Source organism: Mixophyes fleayi, chromosome 8 (genome assembly GCF_038048845.1).
Source record: "Mixophyes fleayi isolate aMixFle1 chromosome 8, aMixFle1.hap1, whole genome shotgun sequence".
Taxonomy (NCBI): Eukaryota; Metazoa; Chordata; class Amphibia; order Anura; family Limnodynastidae; genus Mixophyes; species Mixophyes fleayi.
Window position 1 is genome coordinate 134,784,024 of NC_134409.1, and position 21,132 is coordinate 134,805,155.

Here is a 21,132-nt window from a genome sequence, read left to right on the forward strand (position 1 = left end):
TTCTCGTTACTAAAACATATTCCAAGAGCACTTTATATAGAAAGTTTTATTCTTAGGTATGAAAAAAATTGTACAACTTTTTACTTATAAACAAAGGTGTCTTCTATTCCTACTTTATCTCACTGGGAGCTACAGGTGTGGTCAGTGGTCTGTCTGGGATTTGTGATTGGTTCATGTGAGCGATCTCACAGCTTCTCAAATGGGAATAAATGTTTCTCTTCTCCTCGCTTCTCCCTTTTGGTTTTCTGCTTCGATTTCCTTCCTTCTTGTTCCTCAGTCTGGCGGTTTTGAGGCCAGGAGACAGCGGTATCCTGAGCAGGTGTCTCCGTCGCTGGATTGTCCTCATCGGATGACAACATTCCTTCACCCACTGCTGAGGTCGGGGTTTCCATCTCCTGTATCAAGAAAACGGAGAAAAAGCGTCATTCACAGCCGCTAGCAGACGGACAACGCAGCAGTAAGCCATACTTGCCAACTCTCCCTGAATGTCAGGGAGACTCCCTGAAATAGGGGTGATCTCCCTCACTCCCTGAAGAGTCTGGCATTCTCCCTGATGCTGAGCCAGTACCAGACGTGGTTAGCTTCCCCCTCTGTGGCACGATGACACAGTTCAGAAATTGTGTCCTATGTCCATGTATTCATGCCTATGGAGGTGGCCATTTTCATGGAGACCAAGATTTTATCAAAGACTGACAGGTAAGACAACATGACTTCAGTAATGGAGACAGAAATGTAAAAGACACTTCAGTCTCTAGAGGTTCATTAGCTGCTTTTCTTTAACGCATAGTTGCCTACTCTCCCAGAATGTCCGGGAGACTCCCGCATTTCTAGGAGACCTTCTGGTTCTCGCCCCCACAATAGATAAGTGGCGGGGGGAAGGCCTTGATGCAAATTTCGCTGCATTATCTTAGCCCCGCCCGCTGCTGTAATTGGCCCAAATTGTGACATTCGTTTAGGGGCATGGTCAAAATTGTGTGATTAATCAAGCCCCGCCCCCATACGCACACCTTCCCCGGGATCTCCCTGAAGCCAACGAGGAAAAGTTGGCAAGTATGAGTAAGCGATTGGGGGAAACGCTCCAAGGCGGGGCTTAACATGTAATCCCAACAACCCGCAGAGCTCTGCTTCCCCAACGGCCCCACCCCTGACGTCCTCCATCAGTCAGCGGCTGCCTGTATATAACCTACAAACATCAAGACCAATGTGACACACTTGGCAACTCTGGATGTGATGCGCGTTTGTTACATTCATGTTATTACGCCAACCCACAGTGAGAGCCGACTAGTGGCTGAGCGGAGGGAAAGTCTGAGTCCAGGTTCAAAACAGGCTGGTTACCAATTTTAATAATGGACAGAACTAAAACGGTTTTAAAAAAAATATATTGAGAGACACTGACGGATCAATGAACCTAGAATTCAAAGGCCAGAGTCACTGCGACTATGGATATCTACTATCAGTTGGTTTATACCCTTCTCAGGCTGAAGGTAAACATGACACAGATTATCCACTGATCCCTATTTCCTGTGCAGTTTGACATGTATTACAGCTGCTGTAAGAATTCTGAGACCTAAAATCTACATCAATCTGCATTAACCAATAGCACTGAGCAACGCACGACTAGCGAAAGTTATGCTGCATGTGAACCTATCCATATGTTGTGGAACTAGAAGTACAAGCATGCACTGCCAGAAATTATTGGATGAAAAAAGTCTGGAAGCATTTTAAAAGGTTTTTGTTTGTTTTTAAAGTGGAAAACGTTAATAAAAGTAAATATTTTCTGGAGATTTTATACAGTAACTATTAGATTATTGGAGCAGTTAGTGCCCTTTGCTATACAGTGATCGCTAGTCTGAGTGTTTGACGCCGTCCACATATAACTCACCTCCTTCCCGTAACGCGCTTTTAACCGCTCTCTGATCAGAAGTCCCTTTATCAGCAGTTTCCAGTTCCCCAGCGCTCGCTTCTCCCGCTTCTACAACACGCAGAAAAATGGTTATTAGGGACATTTGGCGACAAACCGGTGCAAGAACACAGGTGCTGTAACCCATGGCAACCATAGGTTATCTTTCATATGTCTCATTGCTAAAAGTTGAAATCTGATTGGTCTTTGCGCCATGTCAGTTTCCCAAGGAGGCGGAGCAAACTTACGATGAACGTTCCGCTGTACGGCTTACCTCCTTCTGCTTCCGCTCTATCTCAACCTGTTCATTTTCCCAGGCGGCCAGCAAGACGTCTTTATACTCCTCACAGACTATATACCCATCGGTTCTGGGAGAGGAGAAGATTCACATTAAATAAAGGGATAAGACGGATGTATAACCGAATAAACGAAGATCTGGAGGGCGACAACTGGAGCAAATAAAAATAAATCACTGTATATCACACCTGAAAATAAACTCAGTGATTTGTAGAATAGACATTTCTCTAAACTCCATCAGAACAATCACAGAATCTGATCGGATGCTACGAATCCTTTATAATAAACATCCCCCAATGTATTTTCAGTTTCATATCTGAGCGGTTATAACTGGAGAATTAGTTGTCATTTAGGACGCAGTGAGAGGTATAAGTGGTCTATACAGCTGTCTCCCATATGGATTATGATCAATATTTACAGATGATGGGTCAAACCGAAAACCCCAAATTATCCATCAGAGAGTCTTACACGGGGTGCGAGAAGCCGCAGTGAAAGTCGAAGCCGGTGATGGCGCTGACGCAGTCTATGTCCAGCTTCCTCGCCACGCGGTGCAGGTTCGGGACCTGGAGGTGGGCACAGCCGATGGGCAGCATGTTGGGTCTAAACAGATACACGTTCCCAAATTCATTGCGTGGAACCTGTGAACGAAGCAGAAGATCTGGATATAATCACTGACACAGCAGGAGAGGGACGAGAGCCTTGTCTCAATCTGTGAGCATTAATATTTCATTCAAAGAAACCTCGTCACACAGACTGCATGACGTTTTTCTAGGGATGTGGGGCGGGTGTCCACTAAAATATGGCAGTGTGCCTATTTTTTTTTATATAAATATGGGCTAAACTGACCTGTTAAGGATACCCCAGACAATAAATTAGAGACCACTGCACATCTTACTGCCTAAAGCCCTATGTGGAGCTTACAATGGACCATTGTGCAGAGACAGGACAGAGCTTGCAGGTCAGACGTGACTTGGCGTTGCTCTAACGACCTTTCACCTACACCGTGCAGAGATGGCAGCTTCTCCTTCTGCTCTGGGTGATTACAGCGGATTTCCTTGAACAGTCTGTTCCGGATGTTATATAATACACCGGGTCTCACCTTCCCGTCCACGGCAACGGGCGGCTGGTACTCCTCGGTCTGCCACAGGCCAAACAGGGCAAGGTCATTTCCGTCCTTCTCGGGATCTGCCAGGCGGGCTTTCCTGGCGCGGTTAGACTGCCCTTTCACCATCTGTGCACCAAAGAAACAGAATGAAACGTTAAAACCATCTCCAGCGTGCGCCCCCAATCTTTCTTATTCTTCAATAAGATTTACCTGAATGTACAGTGAAAATTCTCATTCTGTCACTAGTCAGGCTGGAGTAAAATGAGATTTATAAAATAGCCAAAAAACACCAATTAATATTCTATTATGTATATTAATTATTGTGCAAAGTAGTACTGTTTTTTCCCCCCTTTAATCTAAAACAATAACTAACCATAGTTGTTCAAATTAAATTTAACACTTTGTGCCTAGTGCTCACTCACAATACTCATTTTCCCTATAATTCAGATTCCTGGTAATCTCAAATTAAAGAGCGTGTAAAGCCATTCACTTACATTTATATAGATCACATATTACTAAGGTGAATAATATACCTGGAGTGTTTATACATAACTATATCCAGCATGAGCTCTCCCACTCCTCTACTGCCATGTAAGGAGGGACTGGTGGCATGGAATTTATGGCATGAGCAAACATCAGGACATATGGGTGTCCCTGTTTTTCCTTTCAATATTATGGGATCACTCTTAATTTTATTTCAGAAGTTGCACAAGTTCTAACCAAGTATATGGGACGTTGTGTTATTAGTATATATTGTAAACAACCCACATACATTGGCACACAAAATATATCTACTGATCACGTGGATCTGATGCATTTTTAGCCCCCCAGAAGCTTAGAAAACGCAGCAGACCATGTTGGAGGGACTTGTGTAGGGAGATTGGCAGCCGATTGGACAGGTGATGCAACCGTCTAATCAAAAGCCATCTTCACTACACGCCCACTTCTCAGCATTGATGTAATTTTCTGTGTAGCTCAATCTTCCAGAGGTCTATAGAAAATACAGCGATCACAGATGTAGGATGATATTGAAGGAGTCATTCACTTTTGGACCATCCTACAGTTTAGTTGCCTCCCAAACATAACAGTCCACCACCATTACTGGCTAATGGGCACAGTAAAGCAGTATTTGTCAGCAAGGAGAGGACACATTGGTGGATTGAACTCATCCTAATCTAAATATGAATATTTCTTTACGCAAGACAAGTTGGAGTCAGATTAATGATTAGAAACGCATGTTCTATAACGTTGGTCTGCTGACCAGGTGAATGGGAAAAGCGGTGTTACATTAATGTCAATATAGTGATTTATAGTCAAGAGACCCGTCAGGTACCAAGCCAAAATACTGTGGTTGGGAAGCGCACAGGAATGAAAAGACAAAGCGGGGTTTACTTTGGACGGACATCGGTAGTTTAGATTCTTTACCTTTTCTTACACAAAGCTGGCATTACGCAGTGCGTTACCTTGTAAGGCATCTCTCCTAGCCGAACCACTCGCGCCTCTTTCAGCCACGTGTCTCTGGAGTGCAGGCTGTGGATACAGGACCTGCAGAGAAAGCAGCCGTTAGACACTACCTACCGGCAGACCAAAACCACTGCTCACTACACACATGTCTGAGACCATCAACAGGCTGTAAAATCCACTCTGAACCATAACATTTCCATTATAACACACAATAAGCCCCTCACCCTAAAACACGTGACCTCGGGTCAGGGCCTATCAAAGGCTAAATTGTGCCGTAGAGTACAAAGAGGGCTCTTGGCCCTAGAATTTCATATTATATTTTACTATATACAGTTGGTCAAGGAGTCTTTCCAAGAACCGTCATCTCAAATACGTCAATATTTCATGGAATTAGGACCATTTGGAATGAATATCACAATTAAAATGATTAATAAAATCTATTAAAACTGCAAGATCACTAAATAGTATAAACTTGTAATAAATTAAAAGAATAAAATACATAGTTTTCAATAGATTACTAGATTTGCCACTAAAGAAACATTCAGATAATGTAACATCATTTCATCGCTGGCGGCCATGCGTCTTCACACTGGGACCACCCACTCGTTACCTGGAATAAACGGCTTCCCCTCTGCAGTAGCCCAGGATGGCGGCAGATTCGGGGTAGAGAGCCTCGTATTTCAGCAGATGCCTCTTTAGAGCATAAAGTGGATGATTCTTATACTCGGTGATCGATGTCGGCAGTGGTTGGTCCAGTAATTTAGCTTCAAGCTACAGACATGAGAGATCAGGAATGAATTTCGGTATTTGGCTGCGATCTGATGCTACAGAGCGAGAACCAAGATGTTCATTCAACATGGACTGGCAAATGCTGTACTGTAATGGTGACGGCCTCAAGAGCCAACTCCCTCCTTTAAGTCTATTTGCCAGTAGGCTATGAAAGCATGGTAATGATTATTAGCCAGACAAATCGTTTTACAAATACCCAAATCTCACCCAGAGTCATCTGCTGACCGCCATTATCAAGAGATAGTCAAGAAGATGATGTAGATGAAGGATAAGGCCATGACTCCTACCTCTACGTCTTCCCGGTCCTCCCGTTTAGGGCCGGTGCTTCTATAAGGCCTCAGTGTCTCCTGCCACCACTCTGGATCAACACGGCGTTTGCGGGTACCGGTCATCCACTCAGGATCATATCTCTGCGTCACATCCTTAACCTGTCCAGAGCTGTCGATCCCAACCACATAAGTAACGGGTTTGGTGGCCGCCTTAAAGCACAATGGAGGCTGGTTAACGGCCCTCCGCACACAGTCCACACATACCCACTTCTCATCTTTCTCCAAATACACTTCCACCCATTGATCACTACCTCTGGGTGGCGACACTATCCCCTCTTCCTCGTCATCCGTAGAGATGATCTTGCCTCTCCTCTTAGGTTGAACGTTGTCGTTTTTGGGGGAGCTCCTTGATTTAGGCTTTCCCAAGGCTATGGGGCTTTTTGTTGTTCCTTCTCCAGACTTTCTCCTGGTTTCCTTGAAAACAGCTGACGCTCTTTTGACTTTCCTTTCAAACGACTCGTCCCAGTCTAAGGAATCACTGTCCTCGCTGTCAATGAAGAAGTCGGAATCACTGCTGCCGGAATGACTCTCACTTTCTTCCTTGTACGTCACTTTTGAGGCCGCCGTTCTCCGAAGCTGGTTCTTTGGACGAGCTCTCCGCTTATTAGTGTCCTCATCACTCTCAACCTTCAAACTCTTCTTGTTTGTTTTCTTGACTTCCTTCCCAGACGTGACCTTATCGGCCGCTTGTCTACCTCTATTTTCTCCGCTTTCCGAAGGAGCGGCCTCTTCTTGCTTAACTTCTTTCTCCTTCTTATGTTTTGGGTCTATTCTTGATTTGCCTTTGGGAGATTTCTGGGATTTGCGGGATTTAGCTGGGCTTTTGGAGAACGACCTCTGTTTGGGATTGCGTTTCACCTGGAAGCGGGATAAATCAACATTTGCATGAGCCAATCCTTGGAATTTAAATCACTGCCAAAGAAGAAGAGAAATGGAACAAAGGTCTTTAAGTCTAGTGTGCAGTAAGTATGGATGCCCGAGATGGACCCTGAGCTTACCTTGGCGGGCGGCTCCTTTAAGGGGATGGCCTGAAGGGACAGTACCAGTCGACTCAGGAGTTGTAACGCTCGTAGGAGAATCAGAAAAATCTGTAGAGAAACCGTACAGCAGGGAAGGGAATAAGGTAAATGGTCCCAGGAAGTTATAATGTAGCTTCGGAGTGACTCCAAACTGACATACAGAGGAATACATAATGTGATGGCAGATAAAGACAGACTGACAATCTTGCCAGCCTATTTCCACTGGTTTACACTTAGAACAGATCTATGTTTATTCTATACGTGATTACACTTTATTACGGTTTTATTATTGTTTTTTAGTTTAACAATTTAAATATAGCATAGAGTAATATTTTCTTTTATTCGAACAGTAGGCAAAATAAATTATTTATTTCTAAATCCCCTCCGCCATTAGAGAACCACATTTACTGGCAAAGAAAATCTATACAAGACATTAATGTAGTCTGTAAAATAAGCAATCTTACGCGGATCATCTCCTCTTCATCTCTCACGCCGTACGCCCCAAATCTACGCTCCAGAGTGGCCGACAAGGGCTCGCGATCATCCATAGACATTTCTGGATTCAAGGTGAATGTGGTGCTGAACCTGGGGAGATAGATGTGTTCTAGGTGAGACAGAGTTCTACATAGAACACACAGCAGAGCTTATCCTCTGATCTTCCCCAGGGGGGCACTAAAATATCTGTAGGTTCTAACTGTCCTATCCGAGGGAAGGCTGTAACATTTATGATGCATTTTTGTAGTCATTTTTATATAGGGTGGTTTCAGTTTAATTGTAATCACTGCCCACCGTGTCTACAACAGCCAAGCACAGCAGCCAGTCCTGATGCCCTAGGAGAATCGAGGACTTTTTTGATCTGAGGAATTATTAGCTTCTCCTCCCATATTTTAATATAGATTTTGTTCCTTTTGTGCACTCTCTTTTTTATTACTTACTCTCATATTTCGATTTATAGATTTACTTCTATACAATGATAGAATGCACTTAACATGATTGTGATTTCCTTGTGCGTTTCTCCTCTTACAGTCATTAGAGGAGTAAACACTAAGTTAATAATGGGTTATACTCCCTTGTGTGAAGTTTTATAAATAAAAAAAAAATATATAATTAAAAATACAAAATAAAATAGTACTTTAGAAAAATGTACATAGGATATCAATTTATGTTTACCGATTAGGAGCAAGCCTGCCACCTTGCGATCATTCATGAAATGGTTTATTATTGTATTTTGTTTGCAGAAAAAGAAATCTCTTTATGTGTAATCTTACTTTTGCTAATAGTGTTTTTATTTATTTAAATTACACTATTAAAACACAGATGAGTCAGTTCTATGTGTTTATAGATAGCCATAATAACAAACCTCAATGGCACACCTTTTGCTTGATGAACCAAATGACAGACTCGGATTGGTAGGAAGCTGTGTGGCTCACGAATAATCCGCTTCCGATTTAAATGCTATACGCGATGAAACGCGTCACACTAAGCTAATGCAAAGTCTATTTTTCCTGCGCTGCATGAAAGACATAACGGAGACTTTTACAAGGGAGTCAGCTAATAAGATCATTCTACCTTATTATTAAAGGTTTTCTGGGATCATTGCACGATAGGACCAGATCTCCGCTACAAACGGGACAACGAGCCCCTACATTGGTGAGCTACATTTTTGTTTCCTCTGGATACTGCGGATTAGTATTCCTAAATGAGGAAACCAATTTCATAAAAAGAAGACTCAAGTGATACTTCTGTGGGACATAATATAACCGGGTCCTTTATGTGCTGGATTATTAAATGAAAGATAAACTAACATTTAATTGATACCGTTTTACGTATTGAAGCTACGCAGATATAAAGTGGCGACTGTATGGATAGGTAGACTAAGGTCTCCCACTCATGATCCGCAGTGTTTAGTACGTGTTATATCGAGACTTGTATTCTTTTGAAACACTTTAATAGAATTTTAAGAAGGGTCATTATTGGCATAATAAAGAATGTTGATTTTAGACTGACTCCTCTGATGCATGAATTAGTTTTAATAACTTTGGATCGTTGAGGTTGTGAAGGTGGAGCGCGGACCACTCTGAACTTTAATTGACAGTTTGTTTAATGAAGGGGATCTTGGGGCCAGCAGCGATTTCACATAAACCTTTGTAACTTAAAAGGCACCATAAATAAAGTAACTATATAAAGTCAGATTTACTCAAAATATTGTGGTCCAGAAAGCTATTCTAACAATGTGATGGCATCTGACATGCTATTTCATGGCTGCTGGAACTTTAATCTCATTCATTGGGATTCTGTCACTGTATATTACATGGAAAAGTAAATACAGAGAAAGCGGAGGTAAAACTACCATTTCACCAGGTTTGTCAGATATATCACATCCACCCGGGCAGCTGGAATGTTGGTGAACTTGACGGGAACCACAGACAGCGCCACAGCCTGGAGGTTGGGAGAGTTGCATATATCATTGTGGTAGAAGCCATTGGCCAGAAGGCAGAGCAGGTGTACCTGGAGGGAGACAGATTTATCGCAGCATAAGTGAATGCAAAACACCAAGTAACAGAATAAAGATGTGCGGTTACCCATAGAGCAGAATAAAATACATGACAGATCTGAAGTGTTTATGTTTAAACAAGAACACCATGGGGTAGATTTATCAGACCTTCTAAAAAGAGAAAGTGGAGGTGTTGCCCCTAGCAACCAATCAGATTCTAGCTGTCATTTATCTTGTACATTCTAAAATAAAATTGATAGCTAGAATCTGATTGGTCGCTGTGGACAACGCCTCCACTTTCTTTTTAGCAGATTTGATAAAATCTACCACATGAATATTTTGTTTTGGAATGAAAAACATTTTGGGAGCTCTGCTAGTTGGCGGGTTGGGAAAAAATAACCAAAAAAACCCCTTTCACCTAAATATGTCCGACATGTTGTCTTTCGCCTGCAGCGGACTGTTAGTGTAACATTAAACAACGTATTTCACCTTTATATATGAAAGTTGACATTTTAGTGTTTAGTGGGTGTAAGACTTAGACGGCTGTATAGATCTGGACGTAGGAGGTATGAACTGCTACATTCCTGATTTTCCTCATTTGCTACATAAAATACAAGCACGTGCAACCTTAAATATAACGGAGTATTTCTAAACAGCACTGTATACATTCACCATGTGTAGGGTTTACCGTTTGCCTTATATATGATCATTCTTATACCTATCTCCCACTCCTTCTACATCACCTCTCACCTTGTGAGTATCTTCTCGCAGCTCCTTACTGAAGCGGTTCATTATTCTACGGAGATACGCGGCAAACTCCGCTTTCCTCTTCTCTCTGTAAAACGTCATAAAAGAGCAGTCGTCAGCTTGTGAATTAACTCCTGGTCCCTTCATGTCATCTTTATCATATTAGTGTTTGTGGCTTCTCCAATATATAGGTAGGATTTAAAACCTCCAAGATCGGAAAGATTTGATAATATAGAAGAAATGAATGACCTCTTCAGTCTTTTCCGTGCTGCTTCCGCTGTCTCGATTTCTATCTCTACGGACTTTGTGGGAAAACCCGGATCGTCGGATGTGGTGGCTTGTAATGACTCCAGTGCCGGAGCATTGAGTTCTAACAGAGAATAATTAGTGAGAGATTCCAGGATGCAAAGGTGAGTCTTAGACAGAGGCAGAGATTAGACATTTCTATTTCTGTTGATAACATGACCATAAACCAGACCCCACAAGCTCTCTGCCTTGGTGTGATCCTTGAATCTGAACTATTCTTTGTTCCCCAAATCAACTCTATATCTAAATCATGTTACATACATCTAAAACACATTTCCAGAATACGCACATATCTCACACAAGACACTGCAAAAAAAACAAAACTTTAATTCATGGACTAATCATCTCCCGCATTGACTATTGTAATTCCCTCCTTACAGGTCTTTCCCGAATCAGACTCTAACCCCATCAATCTATTTTGCATGCAGCGGCTAGATTGATAAATAAATGTTGATTAAGATGATGATGATGGTTTACTCCTATCTCTAAAAGGCATAATTCTTATAAAGATATAAAACACATCGCAGCTAGAGAGCACCGCAACACAACATGAGGAGGTACAAAACAATTTTACCTGTCCATCCTTTGCAAATGAAGTTTACGAATGATTTATATCGCAGTACAGAGAGGGCATAATTCCTACTTTCACATCCTAATTCCACAGATTAAACATCCAGCAATACCTTCCACGTCCTCCCATTCCTCGTCGCTATCCTCTGCGCCCTCCGAGCTGCCGTCATCTTTAACAGTGGCATCTGGAACGATCGCTTTGGACTCCAAACTTAGCAAGTCTCTGAACAAAAACCACGAGCAGTATAAACATAATGCCTAAATAAAACCGCTCCGCCTGCAGTGAACTGAATGTAGCGTTTACACAAGAGCTAAAAAGGGGATCAGTCACGCTATGAAAAGCCCAGAGACATAGACGGTGACCAGAACACAGCGATCAAAATGTTTTTAATATTTTTAAAAGGTAAAAATAACATTATATATAGTGTTGAATACATTTGTGATCAGGTGCGTTCTATCTATAGACTAAACTCTCAGCAACAAAGCCAGTACAAGTGTTTATCTGTATATTACCATGTGAAACATATCTCCAATTGCATAGCACAAAGGTATACACCTGCCAGTATATAAACAATATGGAACGAAGACAAAATTTGGTGCATAAAGGAGCAATCAATATATAGCACTACAATGTATTAATGATAATGGGGCAGATTTAAAGAGAACATAACATTCTGCATAAAAAATACACACAACCTATGGCCAATATCACAACTCTATACAAGCGGATATGAAAAGAAGACACTCACTCAATTTCCCTTTCTGTGTCTTCCGTTTTCACTTGTTTAACTGCTGTTTTCTTAGCTCTGGGAGTTTTTTTCTTCACGCCGTCCCCGCTAGATGCCTTATCGGCGCCTCCAGCAGCTTTTCTTGTGGTTTGAACACCTGCAGCTGCGTTCTTACTCTTCTTATTTCCATATTCAGATCTATCCCCCTGGCCATCTGGGGTTATAAACCACCAGAGAATACAGAAACAGCAAACGAAACTGGTTAACTGACGGGGGAAAAATAGCTTTTATATCCGCAGCCAACGGGTCGGTGAGACAGAGAAGAGAAAAACAAAACACAATGAAATATTTATAGAAAACAAACATAATAATCTGAAAGTAGTAGATGGATGGTGGGATATAATCATTATAAATTAAGGATATTACTCAGTAAGGCGACTTATATTATACAGGAATTACAGGAAAAGTGCATTATTATTTTGGGCAGCACGGTGGCTAAGTGGTTAGCACTTCTGCCTCACAGCACTGGGGTCATGAGTTCAATTCTCAACCATGACCTTATCTGTGTGGAGTTTGTATGTTCTCCCCGTGTTTGTGTGGGTTTCCTCCAGGTGCTCCGGTTTCCTCCCACACTCCCAAAAAAACATACTGATAGGTTAATTGGCTGCTATCAAATTGACCCTAGTCTGTGTGTGTCTGTGTGTGTGTGTTAGGGAATTTAGACTGTAAGCTCCAATGGGGCAGGGACTGATGTGAGTTTTCTGTACAGCGCTATATATATATAAAGGATGATGATGATGTGTATTTACAAAAACAGTAGATCCTACTGTGCATTATACTAATAACAATATTAATACCAGTGGGGATAATATTGTGCAACGGGGAGCATGCATATACTATTACTATTTATAATAATAATAATAATAATAATAATAATAATAATAATAATAATCATCATCATGAATATAATAATACTGATCACTGGAGAGGGTGCAGCTACTATTATTAATGACAGGAGAGGATGCAGAAAATATTATGATGATAATACTGATCCCAACACTGGATGTAGGTAATATTATTATTAGTAGTAGAAGTGATGACAGGAGAGATTAGCGGATGCAGCTGATATAATTATTATTGAACCCAGCACTGGATGCAGATGATGGTAGTAGTATGATTGATGACAGGTGAGGAAGATATAATGCCAATAATACTGATGACAAGAGATTAGTATATATTATTATTAGTAGAAGTATAGATAACAGTAGGATGTAGCTGATATAATGATAATAATACTGATAACAGGAGGAGATGTGGGTAATATTATTGATCACAGCACTGGATGCAGTTGATATTATTATTATTATTATTATTATTATGGACTGGAGAGGATGCAATGATGAGAATACTGATCACAGCACTGGATGCAGATATTAGTAGTAGTAGCAATGATGACAGTAGAGAGCAGAGGATGTAGGTAATATTATTGATCACAGCACTGGATGCAGATTATATTAATAATATTATTATTGTTATTAATATTATTATTAAGTACTGGATAGGATGCAATGATGAGAATACTGATCACAGCACTGGATGCAGATATTAGTAGTAGTAGCAATGATGACAGTAGAGAGCAGAGGCTGTAGGTAATATTATTATTAGTAGTAGTAGTAGCATTGATGACAGTAGAGAGCAGAGGATGTAGGTAATATCATTATTATTAGTAGCATTGATGACAGTAGAGAGCAGAGGATGTAGGTAATATTATTATTATTATTATTATTGATCTGAATGCAGCCGATGTCTGGATAATCCGCACATTACCCGCCTCACTCACCCTCCTGCTCCGCCGCTCTGGACTGACCTCCCCGCACCCTCTTGGCCGGCTGCTTCCTCGGCCTCTTGCCCCCTCCGGTCCTGGAGTCCGCGGAGCCCCGGCGCTTGCCCATCCCCCACCGGCCGGGTGTCAGTACGCTCTCAACCACACATGCTGTTGATGCTGCTGTTGTATAACAAACCCTCGGGCCGTCACGTGTCAGTAGTGCCTCCCCCTGTGATTGGCGGATCCGGCGCCCAGGCCGCAGTGGCTGCATAAATCTCGCGAGAGCGCAGTTACCCGGGAGACTCTTCCTGCGCGCGCTGCAAGATGGCGGATGATGGGGAGCAGGTGAGGGGGGCCCCTGTGTACACCGGGCCCCGCACACACACGGGGGGCGGCTCAGGGGACGTCCACCGGCTGCTGCAGGGAAATAACATGACGTGGGCCCTGGACGGCGGGGTGTCCTGGGAGAGCCCCGGATGTCCGGCCCCTGATCACAGGAACACACACATGTAGGACTGCTACATGTCCTGAGGTTACACTGATCATGGGAGAGGGCCCCCGTGTCTGAGGGAGAGACAGTAAAGATACTTTATAAGTGGGACTACAAAACAACTGTGTATATGTGTGTGTGTGTGTATATATATATATATATATATATATATATATATATATATATATATAAAAAATCTGGTTTTCAGTTAGCATTGTTTGCCATTACATTCCCTTTTAAGGCTTAAACTGATTTTTAACAACAATTCAGGGATACATAAAGCCAACAAGACTAATATTGTATTAATAAAGTGCTCAGTAGTGTAAACCATACTTGCCAACTCTCCAGGAATGTCTGTGAGACTCCCGCATTTTGCCCCTGCTGTCAAATGCCCCTTTTGCGTCATTATGTCAAAGGGTGGGTCCAAAATGATGTGCATTTTATCTGGGCAGATGTGTCTAGTACAAGCCCGCACTTCATATGCTAGGGTTGAATTTATCATGGCAAAACATTGCCATGGGGTTGGGATTGTGGGAGGAACTAAATATTTGGATACCAGTCCTGGCCAGGAATAAAGTGTCTGCACCAGACCCTTCACTGACTTTCCAATATGTAAATCCTGCCTGTAGCAATTTGGAAGCCTATTAAATATACTTGGCAGTGGAAGTGGTTGTAAGCCATCCTCTGTCTAGTTTTAGAGAGGATAGGAGTTGTATATGCAGGGTAGGACCTTTGGGGTCTAATTTGCACATTTAACCCCTTTAAATCCATAAAAGAGCAGTTGACTTTTAAGGACTAGTTTATGAACTCATCTATTTATTTATATAGCGCCACTAATTCCACAGCGCTGAACAGAGAACTCATTCACATCAGTCCCTGCCCCATTGGAGCTTACAATCTAATTATAGTTTAATATGTTTTTTTTTTCGAATATCTTTCTCTTATATTTACAATCAGCAACCGACCACAAACACTGTAGAGGAACCTCTGGACTTGATCCGGCTGAGCTTAGATGAGCGGATTTATGTGAAGATGAGAAATGACAGAGAGCTCAGAGGACGGTTACATGTGAGTGACTTGTTGCTCATGTTCTCAGTATTTTATTTGTGTTGTGGACACCCAAATGTTCCATTATTCACCCTCCACTTTCTAAACAGGCATACGATCAGCACTTGAATATGATACTGGGAGATGTTGAAGAAACAGTAACAACCATTGAGATTGATGAGGAAACCTATGAGGAGATATATAAGGTATCTAATAGGGACCTATAGCTGCATGTGTTAAACATCTATATGTAAGTAAAAAAAAATATGTAAATAATGAATTGCTCAGTCTTATGTTATGTTCAGTTTTGCACATAAACCATTATAGTTGGTATAGTGGTCAGTTTTTCTGAGGAAATCCTGGATTTTCCTCAGCTATAATGCATCTGTTCACATTCCTTGATACCCCAATATACACTGAACAGCCACAGCATTAAAACCACTGACAAGTGAAGTAAATAACACTGATTATCTTGTTACAATCGCACCTGTCAAGGGGTGGGATATATTAGGCAGCAAGTGAACAGTCAGTTCTTGAAGTTGATGTTTTGGAAGCAGGAATAATTGGCAAGTGTAAGGATCTGAGCGACTTTGACAAGTCCCAAATTGTGATGGCTAGACGACTGGGTCAGAGCATCTCCAAAGCGGGAGGTATTGTTGAGAGTTCCTGCTATGTACTGCTTGGTATCTACCAAAAGTGGTCCAAAGAAGGACAATCGGTGAACTGTCCACAGGGTGATGAGCTCAAGGCTCAATGAGGCTCGTGGGGAGCGAAGGCTAGCCCGTCTGGTCCAATCCCACAGAAGAGCTACTGTGGCAGACTGAAAAAGTTTGTGCTGGCTATGATAGAAAGGTGTCCGAACACACACTGCATTGCAGCTTGTTACGTAGCTGCAGACCAGTCACAGTGCAATGCTGACACCTGTCCACTGCTGAAAGTGCCTATAATGGGCACATGAGTGCCAGAAGTGGACCATGGAGCAATGGAAGAAGGTGGCCTGGTCTAATGATTCACGTTTTCTTTTATATCATGTGGATGGCTGGGTGCGTGTGCGTCGTTTACCTGGGGAAGAGATGGAACCAGAATACACTATGGGGAAAAGGCAGCCTGTGGAGGCAGTGTGATGCTCTGGGCAATGTTCTGGGAAACTTTGGGTCCTGGCATTTATGTGGATGTTACTTTGGCACCTACCTAAACATTGTTGCAGACCAAGTACACCCCTTCATGACAACGGTATTCCTTGATGACAGTGGCCGCTTTCAGCAGGATAATGCGCCCTGCCACACTGCAAAAACTGTTCATGAATGGTTTGAGGAACATGATAAAGAGTTCAGGGCATTGACTTGGCCTCCAAATTCTCCAGATCGCCATCCGTTCGAACATCTGTTGGATGTGCTGGAAATACAAGTCCGAGCCATGGAGGCCTCCACCTCGCAACTTAAAGGATCTGCTCTTGGTGCCAGATACCACAGGTCACCTTCATGGTTAGAACTGTTTTGGCGACAGGAGGGGGACCTACACAATATTAGGCAGGTGGTTTTAATGTTGTGGCTGATCTTTTTCTCTTTTGGTGGTAGTCTGCGCGAACATAGGTGATCCGCCCTTTAGCAAATGTTTTTATTGGCCTAAAAGAAAACTTGTGAAAAGAAAGTATTAGCTGTAGTATGAAATCTGTTCACTCCCAGTTTAAATTCAATGAATTCAGATTAACAGGACTATTTAACAATTGTGCTTTGCAGACTACTGTAGTCAAAACATGGATTTAAATATTTGTATCTTTTAATGAACTGGTATTGGTTACTAATGTAAAATTGTCTTCTGTCTTCAATGGAAGTGTCATCCATTTATTAAAGGGTACCTGTTGCCGGCACACTGGAGGCAGCCGTTTTGTGGGTTGAACCAAGGTTCAGGCCATGAATTTAATAAGACATCATACAGACCAGAGACATGAAGTGCCTCTGGTTTATCACAAATGAATGTTGGTGGCTACCACTGTGTGTAGTTGGCTGGTATGCAGTCATTTGCTGCCATGTGATAACCCTTTGAGTGCTGGATGTTTGGGAAAGCTACTCGCCAAGCAGGGCCAGGATAATTTGAAAGGTTTATGCATCATATCCTTTAGCACATGGATCTTTACACACTAGGGCTTCAATATAGTTGACTGCTAAAATACACCAAGAACATGCACAAAAATGTTTGCACACTTGCATCCTTTTAAAATCTGTGTTCAGCGTTGCATGCATCATTAAGACACATCCAATTCAAAATTTTATGGGTCTGGATCAAAGATACGACAGTCATCGCAAGCTGTTTAAATGGTCCTGGGGAAGACGACCAAATCTTCTGTTAAAACAGAACGATGAAACAAATTCTTAACCTGCACTAATGATATATACACCCTGAGCTGGTTTCCATTAAAAGGTGGATGAGTGTGGGGTCCCCTTGCAAACCGGCACCAAGGTAGACAGCTGGCTCACAACATTTTGGGGAATCTGCAGTTCAGAGGTCACCCTGTTGTAGTAGGAATCGGACCCAGCCTAATTTTGTTGATGACTTTTTTTTTTTTTTTCTCTTTTTCATCTGCTGTCCCCCATTCATGCATTTCACCTATGTCCAGTGTTGATACACACACTTATTTTACACAAACTGTTGTTCATAGTGTTTTGGTTCTGTGATGGTAACAGGGAATCATTATGAAGAGTTTGCGTATCTATCTTCTTGCAGATAGAAGTTTTCAGTGCCCACAAAATTTTCCATGTGATACATGTATCATTCCAATTTAAGATGCATCATTTAATGGCCCTTTTATTTTTCCCTCTCCTAGTCTACAAAGAGGAACATCCCTATGCTGTTTGTTAGAGGAGACGGTGTTGTGCTTGTAGCTCCTCCCCTGAGGGTTGGCTGATGAACTTGCAAACCAATGGCGTCCGTAACGCACCAGAATATCCGTAACCACCATCCACTTCCTTACAGCTAGTTTCTGGGTTGGTTCCTCAAGACGTGTTTCCCAGGCCTGGTTTCTCTTGGTGCTGGAAAGACCTGCAGTACATTGAGTAGCAGAATATTCCACTAGTAAGAGAATTCTCCTATTCTGCAAACTAAACATGGCTGTTATTCCCTAGAAAGTTTTTTTTTTTTTTTAAATTTTTGTTTTTGACAGTCTGACACTTGCTGTTTTCACCACCTCGGCAGATGCCACAGAATTTTGTTTTTTAATTGTTTTGGAATCTGGGATTTTGTGAAATGCTGAAAAGTACTTTTTATATTTGATATGCTGCAGCAGAAGACTCGTACAGGTTTTACTGTATACAGGAAGATCGATTTAATTTGGGAATTGCCATGAAAGTCATTGGTGCCAATGTTTTGTTTTGAGTTGGCACCTGATATTGTTTGTCAAGTAAACTGTTCCATGAGATAACTGAGAACTATGTGCACTGTCTTCATTTTGTGTGGTCACAGTTCTCACTAATCAAAAGTAAGAATCTGAATGTTGACCATATTACCCAATGCTGTAATAAGTACTGATTGTCATATAATAAAGAACATCCTCCCCCCACAATATGGCCATTTGTAGTGCTCTAAGCCTTTGATTCCCAACCAGGGGTTTGGGAAGTCCTGAAGCGTTCCCTGGGGGTTCTCAGAAAAAGAATCTGTAATGACTGCACTTTGTTCTTGGCAAGTGTATGGACATTGTGATGTCTCGTCAGCTGACCTATCAAGTCCAGCCAGGGAGGGTGGAGTTAGAATTGTCGGAATGGCCTGTCTCCATCTGGAGAGCCGCAGGCTGCCACAGATTTTCTGTAGCTAGCATGGTACTTGTAGTTCTACATTATCTGGCGATATGAAACTTTACTGTCGTAACATTGGAGTCTATTCTTCTTTGCAGTATTTCAGTGGGCGTAATAGCCTTTTTGCTTATCTTGAATACGTTGAACCTTTGCATGTTGTTCGGGCAGGGGGGCTAATGTTGCACACAGGCCCACTCGTTTCTCAACCCTCCTCTGCCTGGAGGGCTGCAGATCACTGCCTCCTCCTGAGGTGCATGCTTTCACTGCGCAGAAAAAGGCACAATTTATTTATTTATTTTTAAAGAGGAAACTGGAAAAATACAAACATAGTGAACATAAGAGTGTTAATATACAAGGTGTCTCCTCTGTCTTCTACAGTATATCAATGGGGAAAGGGGGATAAGGGGAGGGAGGTAGAAAGGCACAAATACTAAATAAGGTATTACTCACCAACAGTGCACCATACCCAGCCGGGGGAATCCTGAGGCGGCCCAAGAATGATATTCCAACTGCGGGGGGAGAGACTTACTGGATAGGCAACTATGGCTTTCTAGTGAATACCAGGGGGCCCACACCTTGTCGACATTATGTGATTTATTGTGGAGGTTGTACGTTACATTTGCACCGTAGTTCCTGCATGAAGGGACCATTAGGCTCTTTTCAATACTTTGCTATTAAGGATTTAGCAGCTGCCAAGATATGGGAGATAATCTTGTTAAAAGGAACCCTCTCATCAGGTATAGGGCAAAAGCACAATTTTAAACAAGAATAAAACCATATTTCCTACCGAGATAATGAATGTAAACCAAGATAATCTTTCTGGCTAGAATCGACTGAATTGTTGGTTAAATAAGGAAAGTAAAAATGTTGGCTTTCTCCCTCCATGCAGTCCATAATTGGTAGTCTGGCAGACTCAACGGATGGAGTATATGACCAGTTTTATTTGGAACACTTCGAGAGCTTTCACCAAGGTTTGGGACCCATGGTTAGCCGCCTTTCAGGCGTGCCCACCCTTTACATAACCCAGTTCTAATACCTCATCTTTCTTGGACTTATATCTCCTTACAATGGATCTAGTCACTTCTTACCCTCCTTCCTTTTCCCCCTCTTCTCGCTCCTTTCTTCCTCTATACCCTCTCTTTCCTTTAAAGGTTCGGTTGACTTAGTGTTTCATATGTTCTACGCTGGCCGTTGATTTGATGACTACTTGTCTATTTTTGATAACTGGATTCACTTTGTCAATCGTTTTTTTGTTATCTTGACCTTGCAAAATAAAACTTCTTGGCTTTGAACCACACACACACAATTGAGCAGCATCAACTTCTGAATCTGATCAGCCATGTGCTGAATTGCCGCCACCTCACCCCTTCAAAACAAAAAGATAATCTCTCATAATGCACAAAAATAAAATGGCAATTGCATAAAAATTTAGTTTTACATGTATTGGGCATCAATAGCATTCAAAACCACGGTGTGTTTGTGGTGAAGCATTATGAAACATTTGGGGTTTTCCACTGTAAATAAGGTTGTGAACCACTGGTCTAAGCTGTAATATACTTTTTGATTTATCTTGGTCAAAAAGCAAGAAGCCTTATATACCAAGCTACACCCCCACCCCAAATCATCCCTGACACCAAGGGATTTAGTGCAAAGATCTATTAGCCCAGGGTTTCCCAAACCCAGTCCTCAGGGCTCCCCAACAGTGCAGGTTTTTCGGATCACATGTGACATAGTTAGGACCACCTGTGGATCTGTTACAATGTGTCAGCCGGTAATAATTACACCTGTGCTCCAGCAAGGATATATGGAAAACCTGCACTATTGGGGAGCCCTGTATTAGCCTGTTGTCAGGGTATTGAAATAGATTGACGGATACACAATAAATGTGGTAGAGGAGGCAATCCACTCTATAATCGCAGGTATGTGGCTGTTACTGTTTGTGCAGAGCTTAGGAAGTTATAGCTACCTATCAATACCTGTAACTTGACATGTAAGCAGTAGGTGGGAGAGAATAGCTTTGGTCTTGAAACTGAAAACAATCCTAAGCTCTGTCTGCTTGTGGTGTTCATAAATTTGTAGTATCCTCGGCATGTCAGTAGGTGGCAGTACAATTAGCAGAATGTCTGGCGTCTAGTGGTATGTTCCTAGGAATGTAATAAGACCATTACGCACATTATTCCCAGAGAGTGACATCTACAACTGTCCCTGACTTGGTGCCTCCAAATCTTTCTCTG

The 21,132-nt window shown here is 42.0% G+C and overlaps 2 protein-coding genes across 4 annotated transcripts in view; one reads left to right on the plus strand and one right to left on the minus strand.

Moving 5' to 3' along the window:
• Positions 1-28: 28 nt before the first annotated feature.
• On the minus strand, positions 29-13,765 carry XPC (XPC complex subunit, DNA damage recognition and repair factor). Of its 2 annotated transcripts, none has more exons than XM_075183687.1 (16): positions 13,589-13,765; positions 11,770-11,962; positions 11,134-11,243; positions 10,394-10,514; positions 10,148-10,232; positions 9,254-9,411; positions 7,368-7,488; positions 6,883-6,972; positions 5,843-6,742; positions 5,377-5,537; positions 4,766-4,847; positions 3,297-3,428; positions 2,666-2,835; positions 2,175-2,268; positions 1,883-1,972; positions 29-392 (listed from the first exon to the last, which is right to left on the minus strand). In XM_075183687.1, exons 1-16 carry the CDS (start codon positions 13,698-13,700, stop codon positions 186-188), a joined length of 2,826 nt encoding a protein of 941 aa, XP_075039788.1. In that variant the 5' UTR covers positions 13,701-13,765; the 3' UTR covers positions 29-185. The 2 variants fall into 2 exon arrangements, with proteins under 2 accessions (XP_075039788.1, XP_075039787.1); XM_075183686.1 differs by having other exon boundaries at positions 29-395; positions 13,589-13,764.
• A 52-nt stretch (positions 13,766-13,817) lies between these two features.
• The window catches only part of LSM3 (LSM3 homolog, U6 small nuclear RNA and mRNA degradation associated), a 491,439-nt gene continuing 484,124 nt past the window's right edge, over positions 13,818-21,132 (plus strand). The window contains exons 1-4 of one of the 2 annotated variants that reach the window (XR_012678618.1): positions 13,818-13,918; positions 15,021-15,131; positions 15,221-15,316; positions 17,935-18,317. Coding sequence is in view for 1 of the 2 variants with exons in the window: in XM_075183696.1 (XP_075039797.1) it covers positions 13,898-13,918; positions 15,021-15,131; positions 15,221-15,316; positions 17,935-18,015 (309 nt within the window). In the remaining variant the exon portion in view is untranslated. Of the gene's footprint in view, positions 13,919-15,020; positions 15,132-15,220; positions 15,317-17,934; positions 18,536-21,132 lie in introns of those variants that run through there. The other variant, XM_075183696.1, reaches the window with a different exon arrangement.

Bases quoted from the DNA above. Each gene is read 5' to 3' on its own strand.
- XPC (XM_075183686.1), bottom strand. From the start codon at position 13,700: ATGGGCAAGCGCCGGGGCTCCGCGGACTCCAGGACCGGAGGGGGCAAG. The intron at 11,963-13,588 runs GTGAGTGAGGCG...TTATAACCCCAG, and splicing joins CAGAGCGGCGGAGCAGGAGG to ATGGCCAGGGGGATAGATCT. The intron at 2,836-3,296 runs GTGAGACCCGGT...CTTCGTTCACAG, and splicing joins CCGTTGCCGTGGACGGGAAG to GTTCCACGCAATGAATTTGG.